At 37.5% G+C, this 24,943-nt stretch overlaps 2 protein-coding genes across 11 annotated transcripts in view; one reads left to right on the forward strand and one right to left on the reverse strand.

The window, feature by feature from the left end:
* Positions 1-93: 93 nt before the first annotated feature.
* LOC126367492 (ras-related protein Rab-37-like) overlaps positions 94-24,943 on the reverse strand; it is a 138,156-nt gene continuing 113,306 nt past the window's right edge. Inside the window, exons 1-6 of one of the 3 annotated variants that reach the window (XM_050011029.1) lie at positions 11,379-11,481; positions 8,947-9,357; positions 7,667-7,777; positions 6,519-6,627; positions 3,604-3,714; positions 94-2,334 (exon numbers count right to left, since the gene is read on the reverse strand). In XM_050011029.1, the coding sequence (XP_049866986.1) occupies positions 2,093-2,334; positions 3,604-3,714; positions 6,519-6,627; positions 7,667-7,777; positions 8,947-9,165 (792 nt within the window). In that variant the 5' untranslated portion in view covers positions 9,166-9,357; positions 11,379-11,481 and the 3' untranslated portion in view covers positions 94-2,092. Of the gene's footprint in view, positions 2,335-3,603; positions 3,715-6,518; positions 6,628-7,666; positions 7,778-8,946; positions 9,380-11,378; positions 11,482-24,943 lie in introns of those variants that run through there. The other 2 variants (XM_050011030.1, XM_050011028.1) reach the window with 2 other exon arrangements.
* Positions 6,087-20,518, forward strand: LOC126367472 (UDP-glucosyltransferase 2-like). 8 transcript variants are annotated; one of them, XM_050010996.1, is made up of 9 exons: positions 6,087-6,213; positions 13,365-13,518; positions 13,948-14,035; positions 15,018-15,210; positions 16,431-16,628; positions 17,253-17,472; positions 19,047-19,266; positions 19,561-19,780; positions 20,133-20,518. In XM_050010996.1, the coding sequence occupies exons 2-9, from the start codon at positions 13,366-13,368 to the stop codon at positions 20,419-20,421; spliced, it is 1,581 nt and encodes a 526-aa protein (XP_049866953.1). In that variant the 5' UTR covers positions 6,087-6,213; position 13,365; the 3' UTR covers positions 20,422-20,518. The 8 variants fall into 8 exon arrangements, with proteins under 8 accessions (XP_049866953.1, XP_049866951.1, XP_049866952.1 ...); XM_050010994.1 differs by lacking the exon at positions 6,087-6,213 and adding an exon at positions 11,097-11,183; XM_050010995.1 differs by lacking the exon at positions 6,087-6,213 and adding an exon at positions 11,578-11,638.

The raw sequence follows: 24,943 nt of genomic DNA on the forward strand, positions 1-24,943 counted from the left end.
TTATTTTTCGTACAAGCAACATTCAACGTCACATCTTACACAAAAATTACATTTTGCGATATTTATTTTATTTTAATACAACATGTAGGTAAATTATGTATGATTATGTACTTTCAATATTTATTTTATTGTTTCCGTAGCAGTTTAATACTTTAATAACCATAATACAACAATTTAGAATCTATACAATACAATAATTTAGGTAGGAAAGATGTGATAAAATTTGATAGCAATAGGTAGGTACAAAAAGTAATAGGTATCTAATAATAGGATATATGTAGGTAGGTACCTAGTTAAGTAGGTACCTATTTTATTTATATGTATAGGAAAGTAAAAATATGGCTTTATTATTTATTTATTATAGTTAGTCAGGTACATTTACTAACCGTAGACAGATTATTCTATCATTTCCAATAATTATACAGGTAGGGAGGTAGTCTTATAGACAGGTGGATTGAGGTGCTCCGGATAAGTACCTATGACAAATTAATTAATGGCAGATAAGGGGTGTACATGAAGATATGTTGGTATTAATATTGGTATCATAATGTCCCAAGCAAACATTTAAAACCATGGTATAAAGTCGTAACGCCGACAGTCCTTTTAAAATCCAAACTCTATTGTTTTACTATTGTGTCTGGAAACCTCGGCTTTACGAGGATAATAAAACAAGGTACCTATGCCCAAAAGTGACAGCTAACATTTCAAGCTTAGCCGCGCTGACGTCATTTCACCCTCCTTTGCCATTTTGTAAAAATAAATTAGGTAAGTACCCTCGACTAATATTTTTAATTTATTTTACAAGGTAATTTTCAACTTTAAGTAAAAGATGTACTTACTGTTTGTAATTAAATAGGTACGTTAGTCTGCAATTCGCTTAATTTTCAATAATAAAATTTAAGTCCTTGGAATGCTGGAGATACCAATTTAATGGTGACAGTTATGAGCAATATAATGTACCCACTTTAGGACTCTGTCGCACTAACATATTATTTGACATTTAGTGAGACAGTTCAATTTGTCAAAAAAGTTAAAGTGACATGGTACCAAAGTGTATACATATTAATGCTCGTGACCGTAACACTTATGGCTTTTCATGAATGAGGATTGAGCCAAGGACCAAGTTGGTCCTTGGATTGGGCATACCTTGTTTTATTATACCATGTGTAAAACTAACAGTAGTTTTATAGGTAACTAACAATTTAAGTACTTTTTGATCCTAATATAAGTAGGTACCTACCTAAGTAAATACGTTTCAAAAGATAGATTCATTTTTACAAACATTTTAATGATATGAATAAAAATATTAATAAATGCTTAAATATTTTGAAAGAGATCATTGGATCGTCATGCCTACTTGATTTACTTAATACATAAATGCATATGAAATGAATTGCCTAAACTCTCCTTTTGTATGTTAGTCGCAAAAATACTGTCTATAAAATTTTGAATAAATTGTGCATTTTCATTTCAGACTTTCCAATTAACCGTCAAATAGGTAGGTATTTTAGTCGTAGGTATTTCCGACAACCTACCTACCTATAAAGTCGTTTTAAAATATTGTCAATTTGTCATACAAGAAATCACCTCACCAAGATTGCGTTGACTTTTATTGAATAGGTAGGTAGGTAGTTTGGTAGGTATGTATCTACCTATCTATTTGGTTTCGGATCCCCCAAATTACCTAACTATAATCTTAGGTAGGTAAGTACCTATACCTATCTAAGTACTTTTTCTTAATCACTAGTTTCACTTCACGTTACCTACACACAAACCCCAAAAACTTCTTATAGGTGGGTAGGTACTCGTAGGTAATAGGTTCTTTACAACTTACACTTAAAGTAGACAGGCATATAGGTACCTATAATATATTTGTGTAGTACACTTGTATGCTATTTTCTAAGTAAACGTAAATTGAATGGTTACTGACACTTAAATTATTAATTTATTAAGTCTATGGTAGGAACACAGACATTCAAGGAAGTAGGTAAGTTAATAGTAGACCTTTGCCATAATTTCGTCGAAAGTGACAAAAAATACAGATTACAATTGGATTCCGAATTCCGATTCTTGGGCGCGAAAGCTGTTCGATTTATGAACATGGCGGGCACGAGGACTTTTGCTCTTGGGAAGGTTGCGCGCGCACGGCGAGTCTGGCTGGGTCGACGGGGTTCGCTTTCGCGACTAGAGAACGGGCTACGTGAGCGAAGGCGGCTTCGACGTTAAGTCCGGTTTTCGCTGAGGTCTCCATAAATGACACTTGGTATTCCCTCGCTAGGCGTTGCCCCTCCTCCCGCCTCACCGCTCTCTCTAGGCCGCTGTCGGATTTGTTACCTGGAATGCGTTTGAGGGTGAGACATTGTACACGTCAAAATGTTACGTATTATGAAATTTAGATTTTGAAATGTATCGTGTAATATTGATGGATAATGCTGATTTTAGGGATTAGGTAGGCAGGTATATCTCGAACCTGTTGTAGGTGACCTACCGTGAACCTGCCGTGACCCTAAAAATGTCTAAGCCCGTGGGCCATGGGCCATGAGTCACCATACGTAAAATGCCACGTGCTTACACCAGATAACAACAAGTTAAGTCTTCTTCTATCGTGTGGGTTGTGAGGTACAGATGACCAACCTCATCAACCCTGGTGTCAGGGTTATTATTGAGCCGCCAAACGCCCCTGACATGACTCATGTAACGACTACGTACTTATGTCAGTAAGTAGTAACCAGGACCAACGGCTTAATGTGCCTTCCGAAGCACGGATCAACTTACCTAGGTTGTCAAGAAGTACCTACTTCTTGACAATCAGGTGATCAGCCTGCAATGTCCTAACCAAACTAGGGATCACAAACTGATGTGTCCCCACCGGGATTCGAACCCGGGACCTCCGGATCGTGAGCAGAACGCTCAACCACTTGACCACGGAGGCCGTTAAGTATGTAGGTATACAGTTTTACCTACATCATACCTATCCAGTCAGGCAAAGTGGCCGAAGATGGCCTAAAGCATTTGCGGTGTTTCCCCTTTATATATCAGTCGATATCAGGTCGATCGATTCTTTTATATCTGACAGTAGGAACTAGCTGAACGGAGTGGGCACAATCTCCAGTCGCCTTTACGACTTGCCCGGGATAAAAAAAACAGCCTTATCTGTTTTGTGATAGGTATGAAAAGCAGCTGCCACTCTGCCTGTCCAACAATGTCCCCGATTCCTGCAGACACCTAATTTTACTTTAAGTTATACTGTCATTTTTCTTCTCCGCCGAAAAGGAAAGGGACGGATGATTGACAGCTCTTAATTTTACGAAGAATGAGTAAATTAATGAATAACTCAGGCAAATCAAAATGGTATCTCGCTGGTATGCAAATCGTTTGACATGTGCTGTCAACATGATTCTGTCGGGTTACTGGCCAATGTAAAATTTTTAGACGGTTGTTTTAGATTTGTGTTTAAAATTGACATGTGTTCCATAAATTTATGCTTGTAATTACCCGTTCCTTTCCTTTTCGGCGGATAAGAACACATATAACTTAAAATAAAATTAGATGGTGTTTACGGGAATTAGCACCAATGTATACTTAGGTACAAAGTATATCTACCTAAAAGCATAATAACGACGTCGTCTTGTGCGTATTCCCTTATTTCGCCGAGCCAAGCTCTGATGTTGTCAAAACTAGTCTTGTTGGTCACATCGTAGAGAAGGAGGAGAGCTGGAAACAAAATATTCGTTAGTGACGTAGACAATGTTTATTAAAAATGATATAATTCTAAAGATAAAATTCTACATCGAAGAGCGTGTCTCTTAAGGTAAAGAAGGTATCAGGATAGTCAGGTAACAGGTAAGAGGTAAAAAAAAACAGGTAACAGGTTCTAAGTAGTTACATCATTTTGCATCCAGATTACCTATTCCAGGTTCTGGGGGATTCAAAAGGCCACATCGAAGCAATTCATCTCGAGAAGCAATATTGCAATTTGACATTTGCGCATATAAATGTAATTGCGTAATGCAAACAAATGTCAAATAGCAATATTGCTTTTGTTTGATGAATTGCTTCGATGTGGCCTTTTTAAACCCCCTGATTCAAATTCAAATTCAAAAATATCTTTATTCAGTAGGTAACATAGTTACACTTTGAATCGTCAATTTTTATATAACGAACGTCTCATCCGCCTAAAACTACTGCAGCTTCTCACAACCTGTATAGCCGGGGAAAAGAAGCTGCAAGAAAAACCTCGGCACAGGGCCCTAGACGTTCTTTAAGAAAATAAAAATAATAATAATTGATTTAGATAGTATAATGTATAGTTCATGTAATGTAGCCAACGTGCTTTTGAAAGTAATACTGTAAGAGACGTCAGAGATAATTCAGTAAAACCAATATCAATTAAAGTTAGATACCCCCGCTTTTCCGGTCACAGATAGATAGATAAAATACTTTATTGAGCACAATGGACACAAAATACTGAAATAAGGACAGCATATACAGAAAAGCACAACAGGCGATCACCTACCTAAGAAACAGATCTACCTATCTAAGGTTATTGTAAGTTATATCGGTGTGTGTGTGTGTGACGAGATGTGCTCACGCTGCGTACCTACACTCAACTAATTGTCGATCTTGGATAATAATAATACTTCTTTGTACGTCACGCCAGTGATGATGGCTAGTCCACGTTCAAATGGCCCTCCATTTTGGTGGACAGTAAATTGCATTAGATTAAGGTTGTTATTTTTATTTAATAAAAGAAAAAAAAAAAAAGGAATAAAAGGTGAACATAATGCTGTTATAGGTGACCATGCCTGTTTTCTCATTACGATGCAATTCTTGTGCCGTTCACCAAGTGGAAAGTTGCGTATCACACCATACGTAACATGGACTCGGGTAAGAGAAAGGGCTTGGCGGCAGACTACTTTTTAAACGTAACCAGAGAAACCTTGAGCTGATTCGGGGACGTTTTATCTCACAGATATTTCGATTAAATATTTTATGGAGAGAGAAAGGATAATTTTGGGCATACAGTCAATTATGGCACGAGATCGGTGCGCGCGGGCAAATTAGAATTACCTAGAGTCAATAATTATTATGGCGACAGAACTCTAATAGAGAGTACTGAATAGTTTGCCCGAGAACATCCGTCTAGAACCAAATAAAAGTAAATATAAAAAAATACTTAAACAATACCTTTTAGACTCGTGTCCTAGCTAATTCATGTTATTAATTGTTAAATTATTATTTTTTAAATAATAGTAGAGACTCTTTCCTGCAGACAAACTGTTTAAACAGTTTTGCAGGGCATTGACAAATTGTATATTTAGTATTAAGATTTATTAAATAATAAAAAAATGTGCCGGCCAGCGAAACAATATGTGTCGGTCGAGCCCGACAGGGAAGGTGCTCTGCAATGTCCCTCGATTTTATACATATATTTTTAATAAGACACGAACTCTGTTGGATCGTAACTAAGGCTTCATAAATTTAGGCTAATATAATTAGCTACCCTACTGGGTAGACTCTACAGAGTCTGCGAAACTGAATGTTTATTATTCTCGATTCATTCCATACGATGTTCGGTAGGTTCTTCTAAGTCGTCGACTGGAACCCTATAGAACTGTGACCTTTTTTTTTTTTTTTGACGTGACTTATTGTAGATTTGCCGCAGATGGCATTAACTACTTGGCCGGAAGAACTGTGACCATATTGTTGAACTGTGCGTCTGCGCTTAGGTTACTTACTTTAACTATGTAGATACCGAAATAAGCAGCAGGGCCCTCAGGTGACAGAGAAACAATAGGTGCCTACCTGACTTAAACATTGTCCTCTCGACTTAGAATTTAGATTTTTTTTATTTTAAAGCAATTTATTGTTCATTAATTACAGTTATTTTGTAGGTATGCGTAAGTATTTTGTCATATAATACCTTTGTATATTATTGAAAACATAATAGCAGTCGAAGCTCCCGTTGCGATAGCGCCGAGGACTAATATTAACATGTCATGTTTTCCTCAAGCCACACATGACACGATGGGTGGGAGCGGTTGAATGTGGCCAAATCGAGTTACATGCGTGCGCGTGATCCGGTTTGACGTTTGGTCTGCGTAAGCGCAGGAAACGGGTCGAGGTCGACCCTCGGCTCTACTTCGTATCAAGTCTGGATGCGCCGCCTACCTACCTGCGAGAGACTCATCTGTCATTCACACTGGCAGATAGGTAGGTATGCTTCCTGGGTACCTAAGTCAAAGAACCTTTACCTTGGCTTGGCATGATTTGATTTCAGTTGACCGCCCTCTCTAGATTTTAATTTTCAATAATGTGCCTATTTGTATAAGTAAATTGTTCATTAGTTAGCTATAACCACCGATAGATGGCGTTACACGACACAGTTATTATTTTTACTAAGCATATTTCATAGTCTACTTCTAGTAGAATTATATTTCAGGAAGAATACAATAATAATAATAATAATAATAATAAGGTTAAATGAACGAATAAAGCTATAAAATCGAATTATTTACCATGTGCGTCCCTGTAGTAAGCGTGAGTGACGCTACGAAAGCGCTCTTGGCCCGCGGTGTCCCAAATCTGAAGCTTCACCTTGATGCCGTCGACAGTTACTACCTTATTCTGTGAACAGATGGCGCTATTTGTTACATTTGCAACTTAGAAGATTTTTTTATACATTGTTTTAAGTTTACGCGGTTATTATCATTATTAATTATTTAATGAAGATTTTTTATTTATTTAGGTACGATTTTTTTATTATATTCTACAGCACACGTACACTAAGTGTAATTTTATTGTTGCATTAAGGACCTACCTCTTTATGAAAATATGCCATCATGATAATATTCATCTTTTATTTACATTTATTTATTTTTATAAGTAGACTGACTAAGTAGTTGTAAGACTCAAAAGCTGCATTGTTTCTTTGAAACCGGGTAGGTAGCCTATTTTATCAGAAAGTTAGAGAAACTTCTAGTTTTACCTAGGTACCTACCTAGTCTCACAAAAATAAAGGACTAACTTATTGCGACTAATGAACCTTCAAAGACAGATCACAAATCAAATTGCAATGGGCAAAGCAAGTAAAAAAAACCTTTGCCTTAATAAATCACCCAACACGCCGCGCCGGTCGATTCAATCACGGCGGCTGTCACAAGAAAGGGGAGGGAACAGAAAAAGCGCGCTAAAATTTAAACACCAATAGCGTGCAAGGGAACCGGCCGCACGCTTCCACGACTGGCTGATTTGAATTTAGAACAGTTGCCTGGCATTAATTATTGTACTTCATTCTTGTGAGAAACCTTTATTACCTTTTTGCGTCGTGACAAAGAAGAAATGTCGTTCTTTATTATTAAAAATACTTAGGTATGTCTGTACTATTAAACGTGGTCGGATTTCACTTCACCGAATGCTTGTATGCATCTACAAGCACACACACAGAGTTTTTATTAGGGCAGAGACACCTTTGCCATTTACGTGTGACTATTTGATAATATGTAGATTATAGGTATACCTTTGTAAATGTGTATTCTAAAATTTTAAGAACCATAGAGCGCGGTATATTCATGAAGGTAAATCCATAAAAAACACGCTAATAAACATAATGTAAAATCCTGTAAGTATGTAGGATTATTAAAGTTCATCGCAGCAGCGTAGGTACCCGGAAATCGATGCCGACGGTGGAAATGTAGTTTCCGGCCAGGAAAGTGCCGTCTCGAAAGCGGACTAGCATACAGGTCTTCCCCACTCCACTGTCACCGAGTAGCATCACCTGGGAATAAATTGAATTCTTCTGTAGGTATTATACTTACTCAACTAAAAAAAAATCGTCGAAAGACGAAAGTCACATGGGTAGGCGAATCACGAGTCTCAAATAGAAATGGGCCGGATACATTTGGCTAGGGTACTCAAGAAGGTTAGTGGGCAGACCAGCTCACGGAGTAGCAGAAAGAGGTTAGAAAGTCCAAGAGCGCAATTAAGTTTATACTCCAACTTGGCACTCTACAAACTTTACGACTCACGGAGCCTAACTTGTAGGACAAGAAGTCTTTCAATCAGTATCGATCATCATGCAAGGAATTTCGTCTTCATCGCAGAAACGCTTGTCTATCACATACAATTTACATTGCCGGTAAAGTGGCTATGGAATTTGAGAAACAGTATAGTTGTCGTAGTTAGCTGGTTGTAGGAGGAGTAGTAATAGAGAGTGGTGTTGAACCGGAGACAGCGGTTCTAATACGCGCGTTAGGGCCCTTCCAACTTCTTTTTTCTATTCCGTGGCTATTCCAGAATGACCACGGAAAGGAAGAAGGTCAGTGGGCAGACCAGCGGACCAGTGATCAGATGACATGACACAAGTTGTGGATGAGGTTAACGCAGGACCGGCAAAGATGGTGAAAAATGCAAAAGCCCAACGACGGGATGATGCGGGCTGATTGATGATGATGATTATGTATTTATTATTTTAACTCCACATAATTGGTACATCATATATTTATTTATATGTATATACAATAATTAGATAGGTGCCTACATTAACACAACGAGACATGACATGTCTATTGATCCCGAGGCGTGATTGATAATAATTGTGAATCGTCATCACCATCAGCCGAACAATAATTGTGAATACTATATATACTGTTAATTACGTACCGTTTGTTTTGTACGGTACGTTATTATAATACATTACACAATATTACAATCGAATTAAAATAATGAAATAGCAATTACGTTTCACACGCCTATCATCAGCAGAATAGAGGATAAAATTAAATAATAATTAATTTATACTTACTTACTTATACTTACTTATACCTACCTATATACCAAACTCTCTTATTAATTTAGAATACACGTGTCAAATGGCTTCGTCATTATTAGCACGAGCGCAATTAGAAATGTTATAATTATCGTTAATCGATGTTGAATAAGGCTTACCTTTCCGAATACGTCATATTTGTCTTCCTGTTTAGCGTTCTGCTCCCAGGGTTCGGTAGGAGAAGGAGGTTCACTATGTGGCATCACGCCAACCTCTTGCTCCGACTTTTCGTCATCTTCTCTCGCTTCTGGAAGGTTCCTGGCCCAGGTAGGTCGCACCCTCCCGACGACCACTCGTTTCTCCAACTGTCTGTTGTCCACTGAGTTCGGGTTCCACATCTTTAAGCCTTAAGCTGCTCTTCAGTTGTCAAAGTCCACCGTCTTGATTGCGACTTCTTCCATTTTAACTCTCGATGTTTTTATGATGCTTGACATCTTGTTGTGGTACTTATCTTGATTTGTGATTTAATGTTTTGTCAATACGTAATATATCTACTTAGGTGATTTATTAGTGTTCCTTTCTTAGTAATCCTGTTAACAGTACATAATATAATATTTCGTTATCTTGGATTGTTGGTTACAAAAAAAAAAGAATTTCAAAATACCAAAACTAAAATAATTATGTATGAAAATAAAAAGTGTATTTTTCTTTGAATAAAAAGTAAAGCTCGATATTTGCCCTGACGTTCCTGGAATCCTAGGTTTATTGGACTAAGAGCTAATCATGGGATTTCTTTCTATCAAAGAAAAGGCTTCATCTATTAAGAGTTTAGCGAATCGCAGTGGATCATCGCAGTTACCATCGCAGTTGAGGAGCTCGGTGGCGCAGCGGTTAACGCGCTCGGTCTGCGATTGTTGAAGTAAAGCAACTTTCGCAAAGGCCGGTCAAAGGATGGGTGACCACAAAAAAAAAAGTTTTCATCTCGAGCTCCTCCGTGCTTCGGGAGGCACGTTAAACCGTTGGTCCCGGCTGCATTAGCAGTCGTTAATAACCATCAATCCGCACTGGGCCCGCGTGATGGTTTAAGGCCCGATCTCCCTATCCATCCATAGAGAAGGCCCGTGCCCCAGCAGTAGGGACGTTAATGGGCTGGTGATGATGAGGAATATTTGAATAGAATACGTATTTCTATATGCAAAGGTTTCATTTCTAACAGTAAAATCTCTAGGAAATTTTTGTGTTCCAGGGCTCGAAGCGCCACGAACGAGGTGTGTCCAGAAAGGGGAAAAAAAGAGCTTTGGAATGGTGTAATAAAATGGGGTTACGCCTATACAAAAATCTGTTGGGAATTTTGAAAAAACAAAATTTTACCCGATTTGTATGAAATAAAAATTCAAAATATGCAACTATTTTTACCAGGAAGTCCTGGAATTTCACTGAAAACGATCAAATGGGATAGCAACAACACACTGTAACTGAGTAAGTAAGTAAATAAAATTGACACCCAAAAATAATGAAACTGAAATTTTGTATGAACAATTACGATGAAATAATGTAAGCTAATTTATATTTCCCTGAAAAGCCCGTAAAATAACACAGAAACCTGCGGCGGGATTATTAGAAACAATTATTTTTACAATTACTTATAGTAAAAAAGTTGGAATAATTTAGTATATTTGTGGCAAAAGTTGTGGCTGGGCCCGCGTGATGGTTTAAGGCCCGATCTCCTTATCCATCTATAGGGATAAGGCCCGTGCCCCAGCAGTGGGAACGTTAATGGGCTGATGATGGCGATGATGATGTGGCAAAAATAAGTTATTTTATCAAAATATGTGGAATTTAAACTTATAGATAGGTAGGTGTACCTATTCATCTATACTTACCTAGATATTTTTTGCGCGTGTAACATTACATTAAATTTGTATTTTAGTGTAAAACTTCAATCGATAGTACTTGTATTTCTGTGCTGTAAAATTCGAAACTTGCATAGGTACTTGTATGTCTAGTCATGAGCATCATCCTGTACCCACTTTAGAACCCTATCTCACTAACATATTTGACAATTAGTGAGACTTACAGTTCAATTTGTCAAAAAAAGTTAATGTGACATGGTACCAAAGTGCATACGAATTAATGTTCGTGCGTGACCGTACACAGTCTAAGTATTGGCATATTTGGAGACATTTTTAATATTTAAAAAAATTCATTATATTATTAGGTACCTATTCAGCTGGATTAACCGGCATTCAACGATATAAAGCCACGTACACATTATACCTTACTCATCTACTTATAGATAATTTTCAAACCATATCGACATCAAAACGTAAAGGTATAAAATCGTTCGAAATTGATTATAATTTACTAGTCACTACATTACTCTTGTCAATGTGTGTCATCTAATTGGACTGCTAATGTAAGATATTATATTTCACTTACTTATGATTTATTTACTAAATTAGATAGTTCGGACAATCTAAAAAAAAGATGATGGTTATTTAGTATATTTATCGTAAATGAAATAAACAGAAACTGCATAATATATGTATAAGCTTTATAGGTACATATTTTGGAACATGTATTATTACTACTTATAATTAATATTCTTTACCATGGTGAGGCGCGCAGACTGTTGGTTGGGTTATTAGTACAGTAGTTTACTTATAGTGTGACTCATTTTAGTTGACGGATACCGCGTTGCCTATTCCCCAGTGGGTATCAAAGTAAATAGAGAATATTTTTTATCTGTTGCGCTCGATATGTTTATTCTGTGACCACGGCCTTCATACCCAGTGCCTCAACGTCAATATATTTAATTTGCGGTGAGATAACGCACAGTGTGATCGCGTCGTGCGTTTTATTTTTAACAATGTAATATATATAATATCATAATACTAGTATTAACTAAACGTTTGTATCGTAATATTTACTCTACCTAGTATCGGAACATGCTTTATCTATGTTGTTTTTGTTTATCACTATCTGTCTCCGGGTAGGTACTATCGAAAAGGTGATTAAATAGACCGATTTATGGTGCGATGAATATAATTGTCTGTGGGACATTAAAACTGTGTTGTATAGGTCTTACTTATACTCGTATCAAAGTCCGTTTTTCAAAAGTTCATAACCAATTTGGTGCTAATTGTGTTATTGTGTCAGTTTTAATAATAAGTTACGCAATATTGTGTTGTTTTAACAGACAGAGGTCAGAAAGACAAATTCACGCATGTAATCCTACTGGGGTTGATAGTGCCACATATGTACTTGCTTTATATACTTATGTTGAACAGTTTTGGTTTCGCAAGCCTGCCGCTCTTTACCTTATGGTGCCGATTATGTGAGACACCAAAATTAATTATAATTTAGTTTGACTTTTGTAAAACTAGCCCTGACTCTCTCTTGCACTTATCGTTAGAGAAGGATAGGGTTATTTTTAGAACTGTCAAATTAAGCCAAAAATAAATTTGTGACTGTCATATTCGGGAGAAATAGGACCGGGTGAGAGCCTTCAGCGCTCCCCATTTGTCCGGCCAAGTAGTTAATGCCATCTGCGGCAAATCTACAATAAGTCACGTCAAAAAAAAAAGAAGGGAGAAATAGCTACCCTAGGTCAAAAAAGAAGTCTTTCAAATTGTAGTGATCTAGTTGCTACTGAACCAAAAACAATAGTACGTTGATAGCTTCCAACCAGATTAGGAGCTAGTATTAAAGTTAATTATCTGGGAAATAGATTTGGACTGGATTGTTTTTCCCTTCGCGGGTTAGAACATCAGATCAGACAGGCAGTCGTTTCTGTAAAAACCGGTCCTGTCACATTCAGGTCTGTGACAACGGAATGACGCTAGGGAGATGACGATCTGTGAAAATAGAAAGCTATTGGGCCCAGTTGTCCCAGTTTCCCGGTTCTGTATTCATTGTGCATTTCTAAGAGAATGGTGACACAACTTAAATGTTGTATTCATTGAATTTCATTAAGTACTAGGTGAGGAGCTCGGTGGCGCAGCGGTTAACGCGCTCGGTCTGCGATTGTTGAAGTAAAGCAACTTTCGCAAAGGCCGGTCATAGGATGGGTGACCACAAAAAAAAAAGTTTTCATCTCGAGCTCCTCCGTGCTCCGTGCTTCGGAAGGCACGTTAAGCCGTTGGTCCCGGGTGCATTAGCAGTCGTTAATAACCATCAATCCGCACTGGGCCCGCGTGATGGTTTAAGGCCCGATCTCCTTATCCATCCATAGGGAAGGCCCGTGCCCCAGCAGTGGGGACGTTAATGGACTGATGATGAAGTACTAGGTATTCATTTATAAAAGGTGTTTACTAGTAGGTAAGTGTTCTGAAAACAGTAAAAAAGTTACTTCACTTTTAAAAGTGCGATTATGTTTTATTTGTCCGTCCAAATACTTAATGATGTTAACGGCAAATCTACAATAAATCACGTCGAAAAAGAATGTTTTAGGACCTTATTCGTATCACAAGTGGCTCCTTGTTGCCTTGTGGCTTTGTGTCACCCCACTAGGGATAGCACGCGTGCGTTTATGTATGCAGGTAGGTAAGTACGAGTATGTATGTTATTCAGAATTATATATACAATTTTGTTCCAGCATGGGTAAACTATTGTGGTATGTGCTCGCGATATTTGCGTTGCCGTGTTTGAGTGAGGGCGCCAAAATCCTCCTCGTATTTCCGTTTCCCAGCAGAAGCCATAACATTTTGGGAGAGGGATTTAACAGAATATTGCTGAAAGCCGGACATGAGGTCAGTGGTTAATTCTGTAGATATAACAAATGTACAAGCTGAATGTGGGATTTTCCAGGCTACGTTCCCCAAAAATAATATAGATGGCGCTGTATCGATTTAACTTGAAAATTACCTGCCTATTTTCTCATTACTTGGGTAAATAATTATTCAAACATACAATGTGGTTGAAGCATATTATATATGTATAAAAATAATTGAAAACATCGCGAGGAAACCCACATTCCCGAGAAGTGCATTTTCGGAGGTATGTGACCTAACCTGTATTGGGCTGGTTTTCCCTTCGCGGGGAAGGTCAGACAGGCAGTCGCTTCTGTAAAAAACCGGACCTGTCAAATCTTTAGGTTAGGTAAGAAGACCCTGTGAAAAACGGGATAGTGCTAGGGAGGTGATGATGACGTATAAATGAATTCTTATTTCAAACTTCAGGTAACATACATAACACCGTTCCCAAAGAAAGATGCTCCCTCCAATCTACATTATGTGGATGTCAGCGGTAATTTAGACAGTTTCCCAGGTAAGCAACACTTGCAGAAAACGATTTTAAATTGGCGTCGTTGTAACAACGTAAACGACGCGTTGTAACATTGTAAAACTGTGGTAACACAAACCATGACCAGGGGCGTAATGTAGAACATACTTATGAGATTTCCATAGGACATTTTTTATTCGAATTCGATACCATAGCTATATTATAACATAACAACAAAATCTCACGACTATTTTCCTAATTGGACAAGTCATAGGTACATCCATCGCAAGATGTACTAAGTATAAGTATCCACAGTTAAAGCACATAATAACGGGTTCTTACCGCGTTTAAATGGGGATGTGAGAACCCGTTATTATGTGCTTTAATTATGATAATAACCGCGTAAACTTAAAATAATGTATAAGTATCCACAGTTCACCGAGCTTTCTGTTACACCAATCTAGAGCTTCACACATTCACACACTGAAAGCTAAGATACTGAGGCATGTTACTAACTCTGTATCATCATAAGTTCATAGTGTACATTTTCCCATTTTAATTTTTAATTTTCATTTTTTTGTTTCCAACAATACTTATTTTTGTTCTATATGTATACGTTATATTATTTTTAACTCTTATGTTTGCTAAGAAGATATATGGCTGTTTTCATTTAGAAGTTAATTTCTGTTTAAGTTTTATACATATTTATTTATATATACACCTAGATATATACGTTTTGTTGTTGTAATTGTGAATGCAGTGTGTACCTGTAAGACTTGCATTTTATAATTTTACAATATGTGTACTGTTGGTATACCTATCTATTTAAATAAAAAAGAGCTTCCTGTCATCCATATCTCCGTGTATAATGCTCGAGCCAACTGTGTTGGCGAAAAATATTTTTTTATGCTTATATAATTGACTACTTGACAGTTTTGCAATTAAATATGTCGGATATGGTGGGTCATGTAACGATAATTAGTCTTTTTATTATTAATATTTTATTATTTGACCTTATTTTTTACAGCACACTTATCCAATTTGAAGTCTGTAATTGACAAGGAAATAAGTCCCAACAACATTAAAGAGTTCTTCTTGTTTCTGACAAACCTATCCAAAATAACGTTTGAAAACGTTAACGTTCAGAAACTGATTAACGATCCTAACCAGAAGTTTGATCTGGTCATCGTAGAATGGATGTTCAGCGAAATATATGCTGGGTAAGTTTTAAATAATAACATTAATTATTGCAATACAACCGCGCAACACGAAAACTATTTAGCTTTGTTTATCTTTGCTTACTACCTTCCTGCGGCTTACATACATAGATAAACTCACGCCCGAAATCCTTAATAGGGCGGACAGAGCTACAAGTAAAACACAACAGATATACTGAAAAAGCTTTGTAACTGAAAACCTTTAGAACCATTATTACCTATACATCGATGCTGAGAACTTACTTCACTTACTTGATTTAAACGTGGTAAGAACCCGTTAATATGTGTTTTAATTATGAAAACTTACTGCCTCGGTACAACCCTTTTTCTGTATCGAACGAATCATACCTACCTATACATATCATTCAATTAAACAAATACAAACAGAGAACAGAATATCAATATTTGCTCTGTTATTTGTATAAACATAAAAACTAGCATTTCAAAATGTTTGGCTTTGGGGAGTGAAACATTGTCGGATGAAAATATAAATAGAAAGTTTACAGTTTTCATTGGTTTACTATGAAGTAAGTATTTACAAAGAACTCTGCGTCTTACCTGGTGCAATGCCTATGTGGCGGTGCAACGGAGCAATGCCGCTAGTGTAGTGGGTTCGTTTGGACCAGGTCAGACTTAGAACACTTAAGCGTCTAGTTGGATGTGACGAAGTTACGTATATTCCTACCTATTTGACAAATTGTATCCTTTTGTGGGATACTTAATAGATTGCTTTACTTACAAAGAATGATTATTATTATTTATTTTTATTTATTAAAAATAAGTACAGTACTTAATACAAATTTTTACAGTTGACGGTGCAACAAAAAACAACTTTAGTTTGTCCGTATACCGGCATTCACCATCGTTGCTTGCAATCTGTAACATAATTCATGCTAATTGATTAAATAACAATATTAAATACGTGCATACAAAGAAAAGCGATGAAAAACAATTCCTTTTCAAAAGAAGAATATTAGGAATACATTTATTTGTTGTTAGGGCACTGACCATACGTAGACGTAGGTAGGTATACCTTACTCTTTAACACTTTGACGAATACAGACCACCGGACATTGACCTTTTATTCATAATGGTAGACTATCGGTATATCACCTGTAGAGGTTGTGTCCGTGAAAATGTAAAAAATTCAGACATTTTCCCGAAAACAGCCTGATGATTGTAGGTAAAGCCTAATGATTGTTGGATTTTTTTTTGCTTAACAGTCTAGCAGCAATCTACGACTGTCCCTACATCTGGTTCTCATCAGTAGAACCTCACTGGATAGTGCTCAGTCTGATCGACGAGGCCCTCAACCCAGCCTACAACCCTGACTGCATCTCCTCAAACATTCCTCCCTTCAACTTCCTCCAAAGAGTGGAAGAATTAGGGAAGCAAGTGGTTATGTCCTTCTTGAGGAATGTGTAAGTATCTTTGGTATTACTTTTATAAAGAAAATTGATACAACGTAACATAATTTAAAACTAGTTGTGCTTACTTGTTGATTAGTCAAATTATAAAAGCTAAAGAGCTGCGTTCAATAATTTTACATTATAGTATAATAGCTCACCTTTGGAATACTTTAGAATACCTACTGCGTTATTTAAATATACGCATAAGCACGCGTGTTAGCGGAATTGTATAATCACTAGCTTTATTGTGGATTTCAGTTATAGCGCGCGGCACATTTATTGCACCCTTCAATAATATAAAATTATTCCATGTTCTTTCCCAAGGTCTAGTCTTATCTCCGTATAAATTTCATCCAATTCAGTTTAGTAGTTTTGGCGTGAAAGTGTAACAGACAGACAGTTTTACAATATTATCGCATTTACAATATTATAGTAGGGAAGGGATATTTAGCATTTAAGTTTAGCATCATAGATTCGTTTCGAAGACAGAGCGAACGGGAAGGAAAGACGCTGAAAACAGACCTCACCATAATGTGGGAGTAATTAAACGGAGAGAGTCAGAGAGAGAGAGAGAAGGAGAGATAGATCATAGATATAGCCTTCTTAATAGATACGTAATATTGCGTTACGTTTCAGCTATCTACTGCCATACGAAAGAAACGACTACAGCACCATATTTGGGCCAATAATGGCGAGGAAAGGCCAACATTTGCCGTCATTTGACGACATGAGATTCAACGCTTCCCTCATGTTTGGCAACTCCCACGTGTCATTCGGTAAAGCGACCAGACTGCCACAGAACTTCATCCCCATTGGGGGATATCACATCGACCCTGACGTAAAACCTTTGCCACAGGTAAGATAAATCGACATGTGTACTGTTAATGCATAAGATCTTAGCGTATTAACAAATTCTTGCTAATATAGGTAATCGTCTCTGATGACGTCCTGAGCCCGGTTTCGCGCCCGAGATGCTCTTTACCCTTAGCCAACCCTCACGCCTTTTGTATTAAATTTTGTACCGGATGAGAGATTTGCCCGGTCTATGCAGCAAATCTACAATGACTTACTGTAATCTAAGAAAAAAAGCGAAGGAGACATAATATCTCTCATCTCTAAAACAAAATCTATTTGAATTTGAATCTTGAGAACGGAAATTGATAGTCTTGTCGCTAAAAGCCGTCTATTTCTTCTTGGAAATCAGAGGAAACTAGTGTTCAGAATATTGTACCACAATATGTCGCTAGATGGCGTTACTTGATACTTTGCGCCAATGTTTATGAGAAATTAAAAGTAACTTCAAGTCACGAAGACCTGAATATTAATGCTTATCTACTTATAATAACTATAATGATAATAATAAATGCCCTTAAATTCGAAAATATGTTTTTGGAGGCCTTTTCGGAGCTTATAAAAGCGTTCCGCATGTGGTCCGCCGGAGGCCAGTGTTGCTCTAAGAAAAATGTCACAATAAAGTGACGTGTTATCGCGATGTGTTCCGGAAAATGTGAAAATAGAACGTTTCCTGTCAATATCACTTTGAGATAGAATAAAAAAGATATTATTTATAGCAACAAGAACGGCTTATAGGTACTTTTCAAGGAAAATAGTTTCTACGAAATGAATTCGCTACTTTATTTTATAAGTTATTTGGTTCACAGTGCTGTTTCTGCCCAAATATTATTAACAATGGTCGTGTAGAACAGTAACTTGTGTAACTGTAGGTAAGCTTTGCTTTGTAAATGCATGGTGCCGATTCTGCGACTCAGACTTATTTTTATATTAGCGTTGTAACTTATAAAACTACTTCCATCTTTATATTTTTATGGCTGTTAAACTAAAATAAACTTTAGCCTGTCAGGATACGTCTATGTCCCGTAATGGTGTGTACCGATTCTGGCGGACAAAACTTAATTATATTTTAATTTTAGGCTAAAAATAAAACCGTCCTTCACTTACGGCGAGTGCAAGACAGATATAGAAATAGTTTTAAAACTGTCATATTAAATTAAACTTAGATATTAATAAGTTTAGGGTACTTATTAACCTAAATGAGACGCATCCTAACTTAGTCCACATTGTCACTTATCAACAGATAAGATTGTGGTCCAACTCTATCATAAAACATAAATATGGTCTTGTTTCTAGTCTTTATGGTCTTAAGGCCCAAAGTCCTTTTACAAATCAAACCAAAATGTTTAAGTGTCTGCAAATTTTGGAAGTCTAGGAAGATAATAGGAGGATAATACAGTATAGTATAGTACAGTCATGAGCAATATAATGTACCCATGGACTCTGTCGCACTAACATATTTGACATTTAGTCAGACTTACAGTTCAATTTGTCAAAAAAGTTAATGTGACATGGTACTAAAGTGTACATACATATTGCTCGTGACCGTACATACAGACTCTATTTATTTATTTTAAGGACTTGAAGAAACTTATGGATGACGCAAATAACGGTGTCGTCTACTTCAGCATGGGATCTAACCTGAAAAGCAAGGACCTGCCTGAAAAGATAAAGAGGAGTCTTCTTACTATGTTTGGCGGATTAAAATACACTGTGATTTGGAAGTTTGAAGAGCAATTGAATGACGTACCAAAGAATGTTCATATTCTACAGTGGGCTCCGCAGCCCAGCATTTTGGGTACGTATCTATTTTATTTATTTTTTAACGACCTCCGTGGTCCAGTGGTTGAGGGTTGGGCTCACGATCCGGAGGTCCCGGGTTCGATTCCCAAACTAGGGACCACAAAGTAATTTTTGTGGTCCCTAGTTTGGTTAGGACATTACTGGCTGATCACCAGATTGTCCGAAAGTAAGATGATCCGTGCTTCGGAAGGTAAGTAGTCAATACTCTGGCTTATTAGGATGGAAATCCTAGGGGATTAAGAACGTTTATGTAAATATGTATGTAACTTAATTTCCACCATATTTTCAGCCCATCCAAACTGCAAGGTCTTCGTAACCCACGGCGGTCTTCTCTCGACCACGGAGGCGATACATTTTGGTATGCCCACCATTGGGATCCCAGTTCTAGCAGACCAGAACACCAATGTCGAGTTGTCTGTGAAGAGAGGCTATGCTTTAAAAGTGGGTCTGGACTACGAAATGGCTGATAACCTCAAAGTCGCCATTGAGGAAATTGTCAGTAATCCCAAGTGAGTGATTCTGATCAATTTTTGATCCCATCAGTTTTAATAGGATTTTCTTCGTAGAAAGATTCTGCTTTTAAAGATGTTTTAGTAAGTTATTCTGGAATAAACAGAAATATCTTTAGGTATCTACGTACGTAATTTGGTAATTTTAAATAGCTTTTCTTTTTAAATTTAAATTAACTTGTAAAGAAGTATATACTGTACTAGAAATTATAATTATTCTTCTTTAATATGTTTTTTTAAATTAATCTAATAACTTTAATTGAATTGGTTGCGTCATTTGTGTATAAAAATATCTATTTTATTTTTACATAAAATTATTTTATAATATGTCTAAAATCCTTTTTTTATTTAGGTACAAAGAAAAAGTGATGCAGTTGAACTTCGTGTACCACGACCGACCTGTGCCCCCAGAGACAGAGGTCGCCCACTGGGTGAACCACGTCATACGCACCAATGGTGCGCCACATCTGCGCTCTGCTGCACTCATGGTGTCCTGGTACCAGAAAATGTACCTCGATCTCCTTGCCCTAGTTTTCTTCGTAATTTATGTGTTTGTGAAAATATGTAAAAAGGTTTGCTGCTCAAGAAAGCAAGTGGAAAAAGTGACCAAGAAAGTGGGTAAAGGAAAAAAGAATAAGTAACTGTTGTTTTTATGTAAGTGGGAGCAAATGATATAAAATGTGTTGTACCTGTTAGTTGGAATATAATAATGTTACATAAAGTTTTATTTTACCTATATCTATGCGTATTATACCTACACACCACTCAAAAGTATACCACTAAACCACTCACTCCATCGCTCGACCACTGAGTACAACTTCGTGAGGTTGAATTCTTGTTTGGACCGTAGATAGTTGTTGCGTAGTTACCAGGATTTGTGCCCGGTTAATGGCAATAGCCTCCTATTACATGGGACTTAAACCACACCCGGACACTTCGTACAAACAACCTCGTTTTACAGACACTACACATTGACATTATGGTACACGCGCAACTGTGTGTGTGACGTCTGAGGGCTACCACTTACAGTACCTAATTTACCCACCATCACTTATGTAGGTAGTACTTAGTACTACTTACGAAAGAAGTAAGTATAATTCATTTTTTTTTACGTCACAGATCACAACTATTTTTTATAACAATGATGGTTCACAATCACAATAGAAATAAATAGGTTTTACACTTGACTTAAATTACTGAAGTAACTAATTGCATTCACATTATTTTGACATTAAACACTTAGCCTTAGTTGAATTTGATTGCATGTTGTGATGAATAATCACTATGAAGAAATAAATATTTAAAGGCGCTGCGCAGGAGCGCCGGCGCGGACCATTACTGTGAGATCAAATATCGAAATCAGACGAAAGAACGTCGGCGTTCAATTTTAAACTTCCAACATGTAAAATAAACTAATAAAAAATACAATGGTCCACGCGCAGTCTTCACGATTCAAGTCTAAAATATGTTTGAGGGGGTGTTAGGTAAACCTAGGTGAGGTGGTGGGGAGCGGAGAGTTATTTATTTATTTGTATAAAGTACTGGTACATGGATTACATTACAGCATTTACTTAACTCGAATCTTAAAATTATAAAAAGTTCTGATGTAGACAGTAACGGCGTACATAGCTCTATCCATACGTTTGCAGTTTTCATTCTATATGTACATAGTCATATCACTAATTTAAGAGCCACACTCTTGTCGGTGTAGCATTCTCCATTCTTGTCTATCAAAGACCAATTCCTTCACTTCCTTATAAGACAAGACGTTCGCCTTCTCTTTGATCTGTTCCATGTAAACTCTTTTTGGTCTTACGTAGTAATATTCCTTATTCTATGCTTAAATATAGGTGGCGAGATGCGGGTGAAGATATATACATATAGACTAGATTTCGCGTGGTTCGCTCGCAGCAAGCTGCTCGCGTGTCCTGTATTAGTTCGAAGCTTTGTATGGCGGCCATCTTGTTTTTTGCCGGCGATTGAATTTGATCAAGACTCGAATATGTCTCGTGAAATCCAAAAAGTTCTAGGTGCTATAGTTTTGCCAGGCCGTAGGGTGACTCACTGACGCGGAGCAGTTTTCAAAGATGACGTTCCGATCACACCCCTATACATCATTTTTACACCCGAGACATTTTCGGGAAAAACAAAACTTTGTATGTCGGCCATCTTGTTTTTTCGCCATTTTGTTTTTTTTTTCACCGACCATTAAATTTGACCAAGATTTAAATAGGTTTCGTAAAAACAAAAAAGTTCCAGGTTCGATAGTATAGCCAGGCCGTAGGGTGCCGGCCTGATGCGGAGCAGTTTTCAAAGATCGAGAAGTATTTCCATACTCTTAAATATGTTTTGATCAAAACCCTCATACATAATTTTTATCCCAGAGGCATTTTCAGGATAAACGAAAAATTTGTATGGCGGCCATCTTGTTTTTCCGCCATTTTGATTTTTTTTCACTCACGATAGAATTTGACCAAGATTTAAATAGGTTCTATGAAAAAATTATCGTTCCAGGTGCGATAGTTTTGCCAGGCCGTAGGGTGTCTCCCTGATGCGGAGCAGTTTTTGAAGGTCGGGAAGTATTTCCATACTCAACTTGACGTTTCAATCACACCTCCTATACATCATTTTTACACCCGAGGCATTTTTTAAAAAAACAAAATTTTGTATGGCGGCCATCTTGTTTTTCCGCCATTTTGATTTTTTTTCACCCACGATAGAATTTGACCAAGATTTAAATAGGTTTTGCGAAAAAAGAATCGTTCCAGGTGCGATAGTTTCGCCAGACTGTAGAGTGTCTCCCTGATGCGGAGCAGTTTTCCAAGATCTGGAAGTTTTCCCATACTCACCGGGAGGTCCCGATCACACCCCCCATACATCATTTTTACCCCCCGACGCTCCTTCTGGGAGAACAACCCTGTCAGTGAGTCAGTCAGTACATGGGTTTGTAGCTATATATAATATAACTAGATGTCGCGTGGTTCGCTCGCAGCAAGCTGCTCGCGTCTCTTGTTTTCCCGCCATTTTTTTACCGCGATAGAATTTGACCAAGACTTAAATAGGTCTCGTGAAATCAAAAAAGTTCTAGGTGCTATAGTTTTGCCAGGCCGAAGGGTGTCTCCCTGATGCGGAGCAGTTTTCCAAGATGACGTTCCGATCACACCCCTATACATATTTTTTACACCCGAGACATTTTCTGGAAAAACAAAAATTTATATGGCGGCCATCTTGTTTTTCGGCCATTTTGTTTTTTTTTCACTGGCAGTATAATTTGACCAAGATTTAAATAGGTTTCGTGAAAACAAAAATGTTCTAGGTGCGATAGTTTCGCCAGGCCGTAGGGTGTCTCCCTGATGCGGAGCAGTTTTCCAAGATGACGTTCCGATAACACCCCTATACATCGTTTTTACACCCGAGACATTTTCTAGACAAAAAAAAATTTTGTATGGCGGCCATCTTGTTTTTCCGCCATTTTGTTTTTTTCTGCCTGCGATTGAGTTTGACCAAGATTCAAATAGGTCTTGTGAAAGAAAAATTGGTTTAGGTACGATAGTTTTGCCAGGCCATAGGGTGCCGCCCTGATGCGGAGCAGCTTTCCAAGATCGAGAATTATATCCATACTCAACAAGACGTTCCGATTACATCCCCATACATAATTTTTACCCCCGAGACATTTTCTTTAAAAACAATTTTGTATGGCGGCCATCTTGTTTTTCCGCCATTTTGATTTTTTTCACCCACAATAGAATTTGACCAAGATTTAAGTAGGTTTTGCGAAAAAAAACTTGATCCAGGTGTAATAGTTTTGCCAGGCCGTAGGATGCCGCCCTGATGCGGAGCAGTTTTCGAAAACTTGGAAGTATACTCGTACTCTACATGATGTTTCGATCACATCCCTCATACATCATTTTTACCTCCGAGGCATTTTCAGGAAAAACGAAAATTTTGTATGGCGGCCATCTTGAATTTCCACCATTTTGATTTTTTTTCAACTGCAATTAAATTTGACCAAGATATAAATAGGTTTCGTGAAAAAAATATTGCTCTAGGTTTTATAGTTTTGCCAGGCCGTAGGGTGTCTCCCTGATGCGGAGCAGTTTTTCAAGATCAAGCAGTATTGAAATACTCAACATGACGATCCGATCACATCCCTATACATCATTTTTACCCTCGAGGCATTTTCGGGAAAAACGAAAATTTTGTATGGCGGCCATCTTGTTTTTCCGGCATTTTGGTTTTTTTTCACCGGGGATTGAATTTGACCAAGATATAAATAGGTTTCGTGAAAAAAATATTGCTCTAGGTTTTATAGTTTTGCCAGGCCGTAGGGTGTCTCCCTGATGCGGAGCAGTTTTTCAAGATCGAGCAGTATTGAAATACTCAACATGACGATCCGATCACATCCCTATACATCATTTTTACCCTCGAGGCATTTTCAGGAAAAACGAAAATTTTGTATGGCGGCCATCTTGTTTTTCCACCATTTTGGTTTTTTTTCACCGGGGATTGGATTTGACCAAGATTTAAATATGTATCACGAAAGAAAAATTGCTCCAGGATTTATAGTTTTGCCAGGCCGTAGGGTGTCTCCCTGATGCGGAGCAGTTTTTCAAGATCGAGAAAAATTTCCATAGTCAACGGGATGTTCCGATTACATCCCCATACACAGTTTTTACCAACGAGACATTTTCTGGAAAAACAAAATTTTGTATGGCGGCCATCTTGTTTTTCCGCCATTTTGATTTTTTTTTACTCACGATAGAATTTGACCAAGATATAAATAGGTTTCGTGAAAAAAGAATCGTTCCAGGTGCGATAGTTTCGCCAGACTGTAGGGTGACCCCTGATGCGGAGCAGTTTTCGAAGATCTAGCAGTATTTCCATACTCAACAAGACGTTCCCATAACACCCCTATACATCGTTTTTACACCCGAGACATTTTCTGTAAAAACAAAAATTTGTATGGCGGCCATCTTGTTTTTCGGCCATTTTGATTTTTTTTTACCGGCGATAAAATTTGACAAAGATTTTATTAGGTTTGGTGAAAAAAGAATCGTTCCAGGTGCGATAGTTTTCCCAGGCCGTAGGGTGCCGCCCTGATGAGGAGCAGTTTTTGAAGGTCGGGAAGTATTTCCATACTCAATATGACATTTTGATCTCATC

Source organism: Pectinophora gossypiella, chromosome 6 (assembly GCF_024362695.1).
Source record: "Pectinophora gossypiella chromosome 6, ilPecGoss1.1, whole genome shotgun sequence".
Classification (NCBI taxonomy): domain Eukaryota; kingdom Metazoa; phylum Arthropoda; class Insecta; order Lepidoptera; family Gelechiidae; genus Pectinophora; species Pectinophora gossypiella.

Excerpts from the sequence above, each read along its gene's own strand:
- LOC126367472 (XM_050010989.1), top strand. The coding sequence starts at position 11,806 with ATGAATATAATTGTCTGTGGGACATTAAAACTGTGTTGTATAGGTCTT. Across the intron at positions 13,519-13,947 it reads TGCTGAAAGCCGGACATGAG|GTAACATACATAACACCGTT; the intron begins GTCAGTGGTTAA and ends TTCAAACTTCAG. Across the intron at positions 19,267-19,560 it reads TCCGCAGCCCAGCATTTTGG|CCCATCCAAACTGCAAGGTC; the intron begins GTACGTATCTAT and ends CCATATTTTCAG.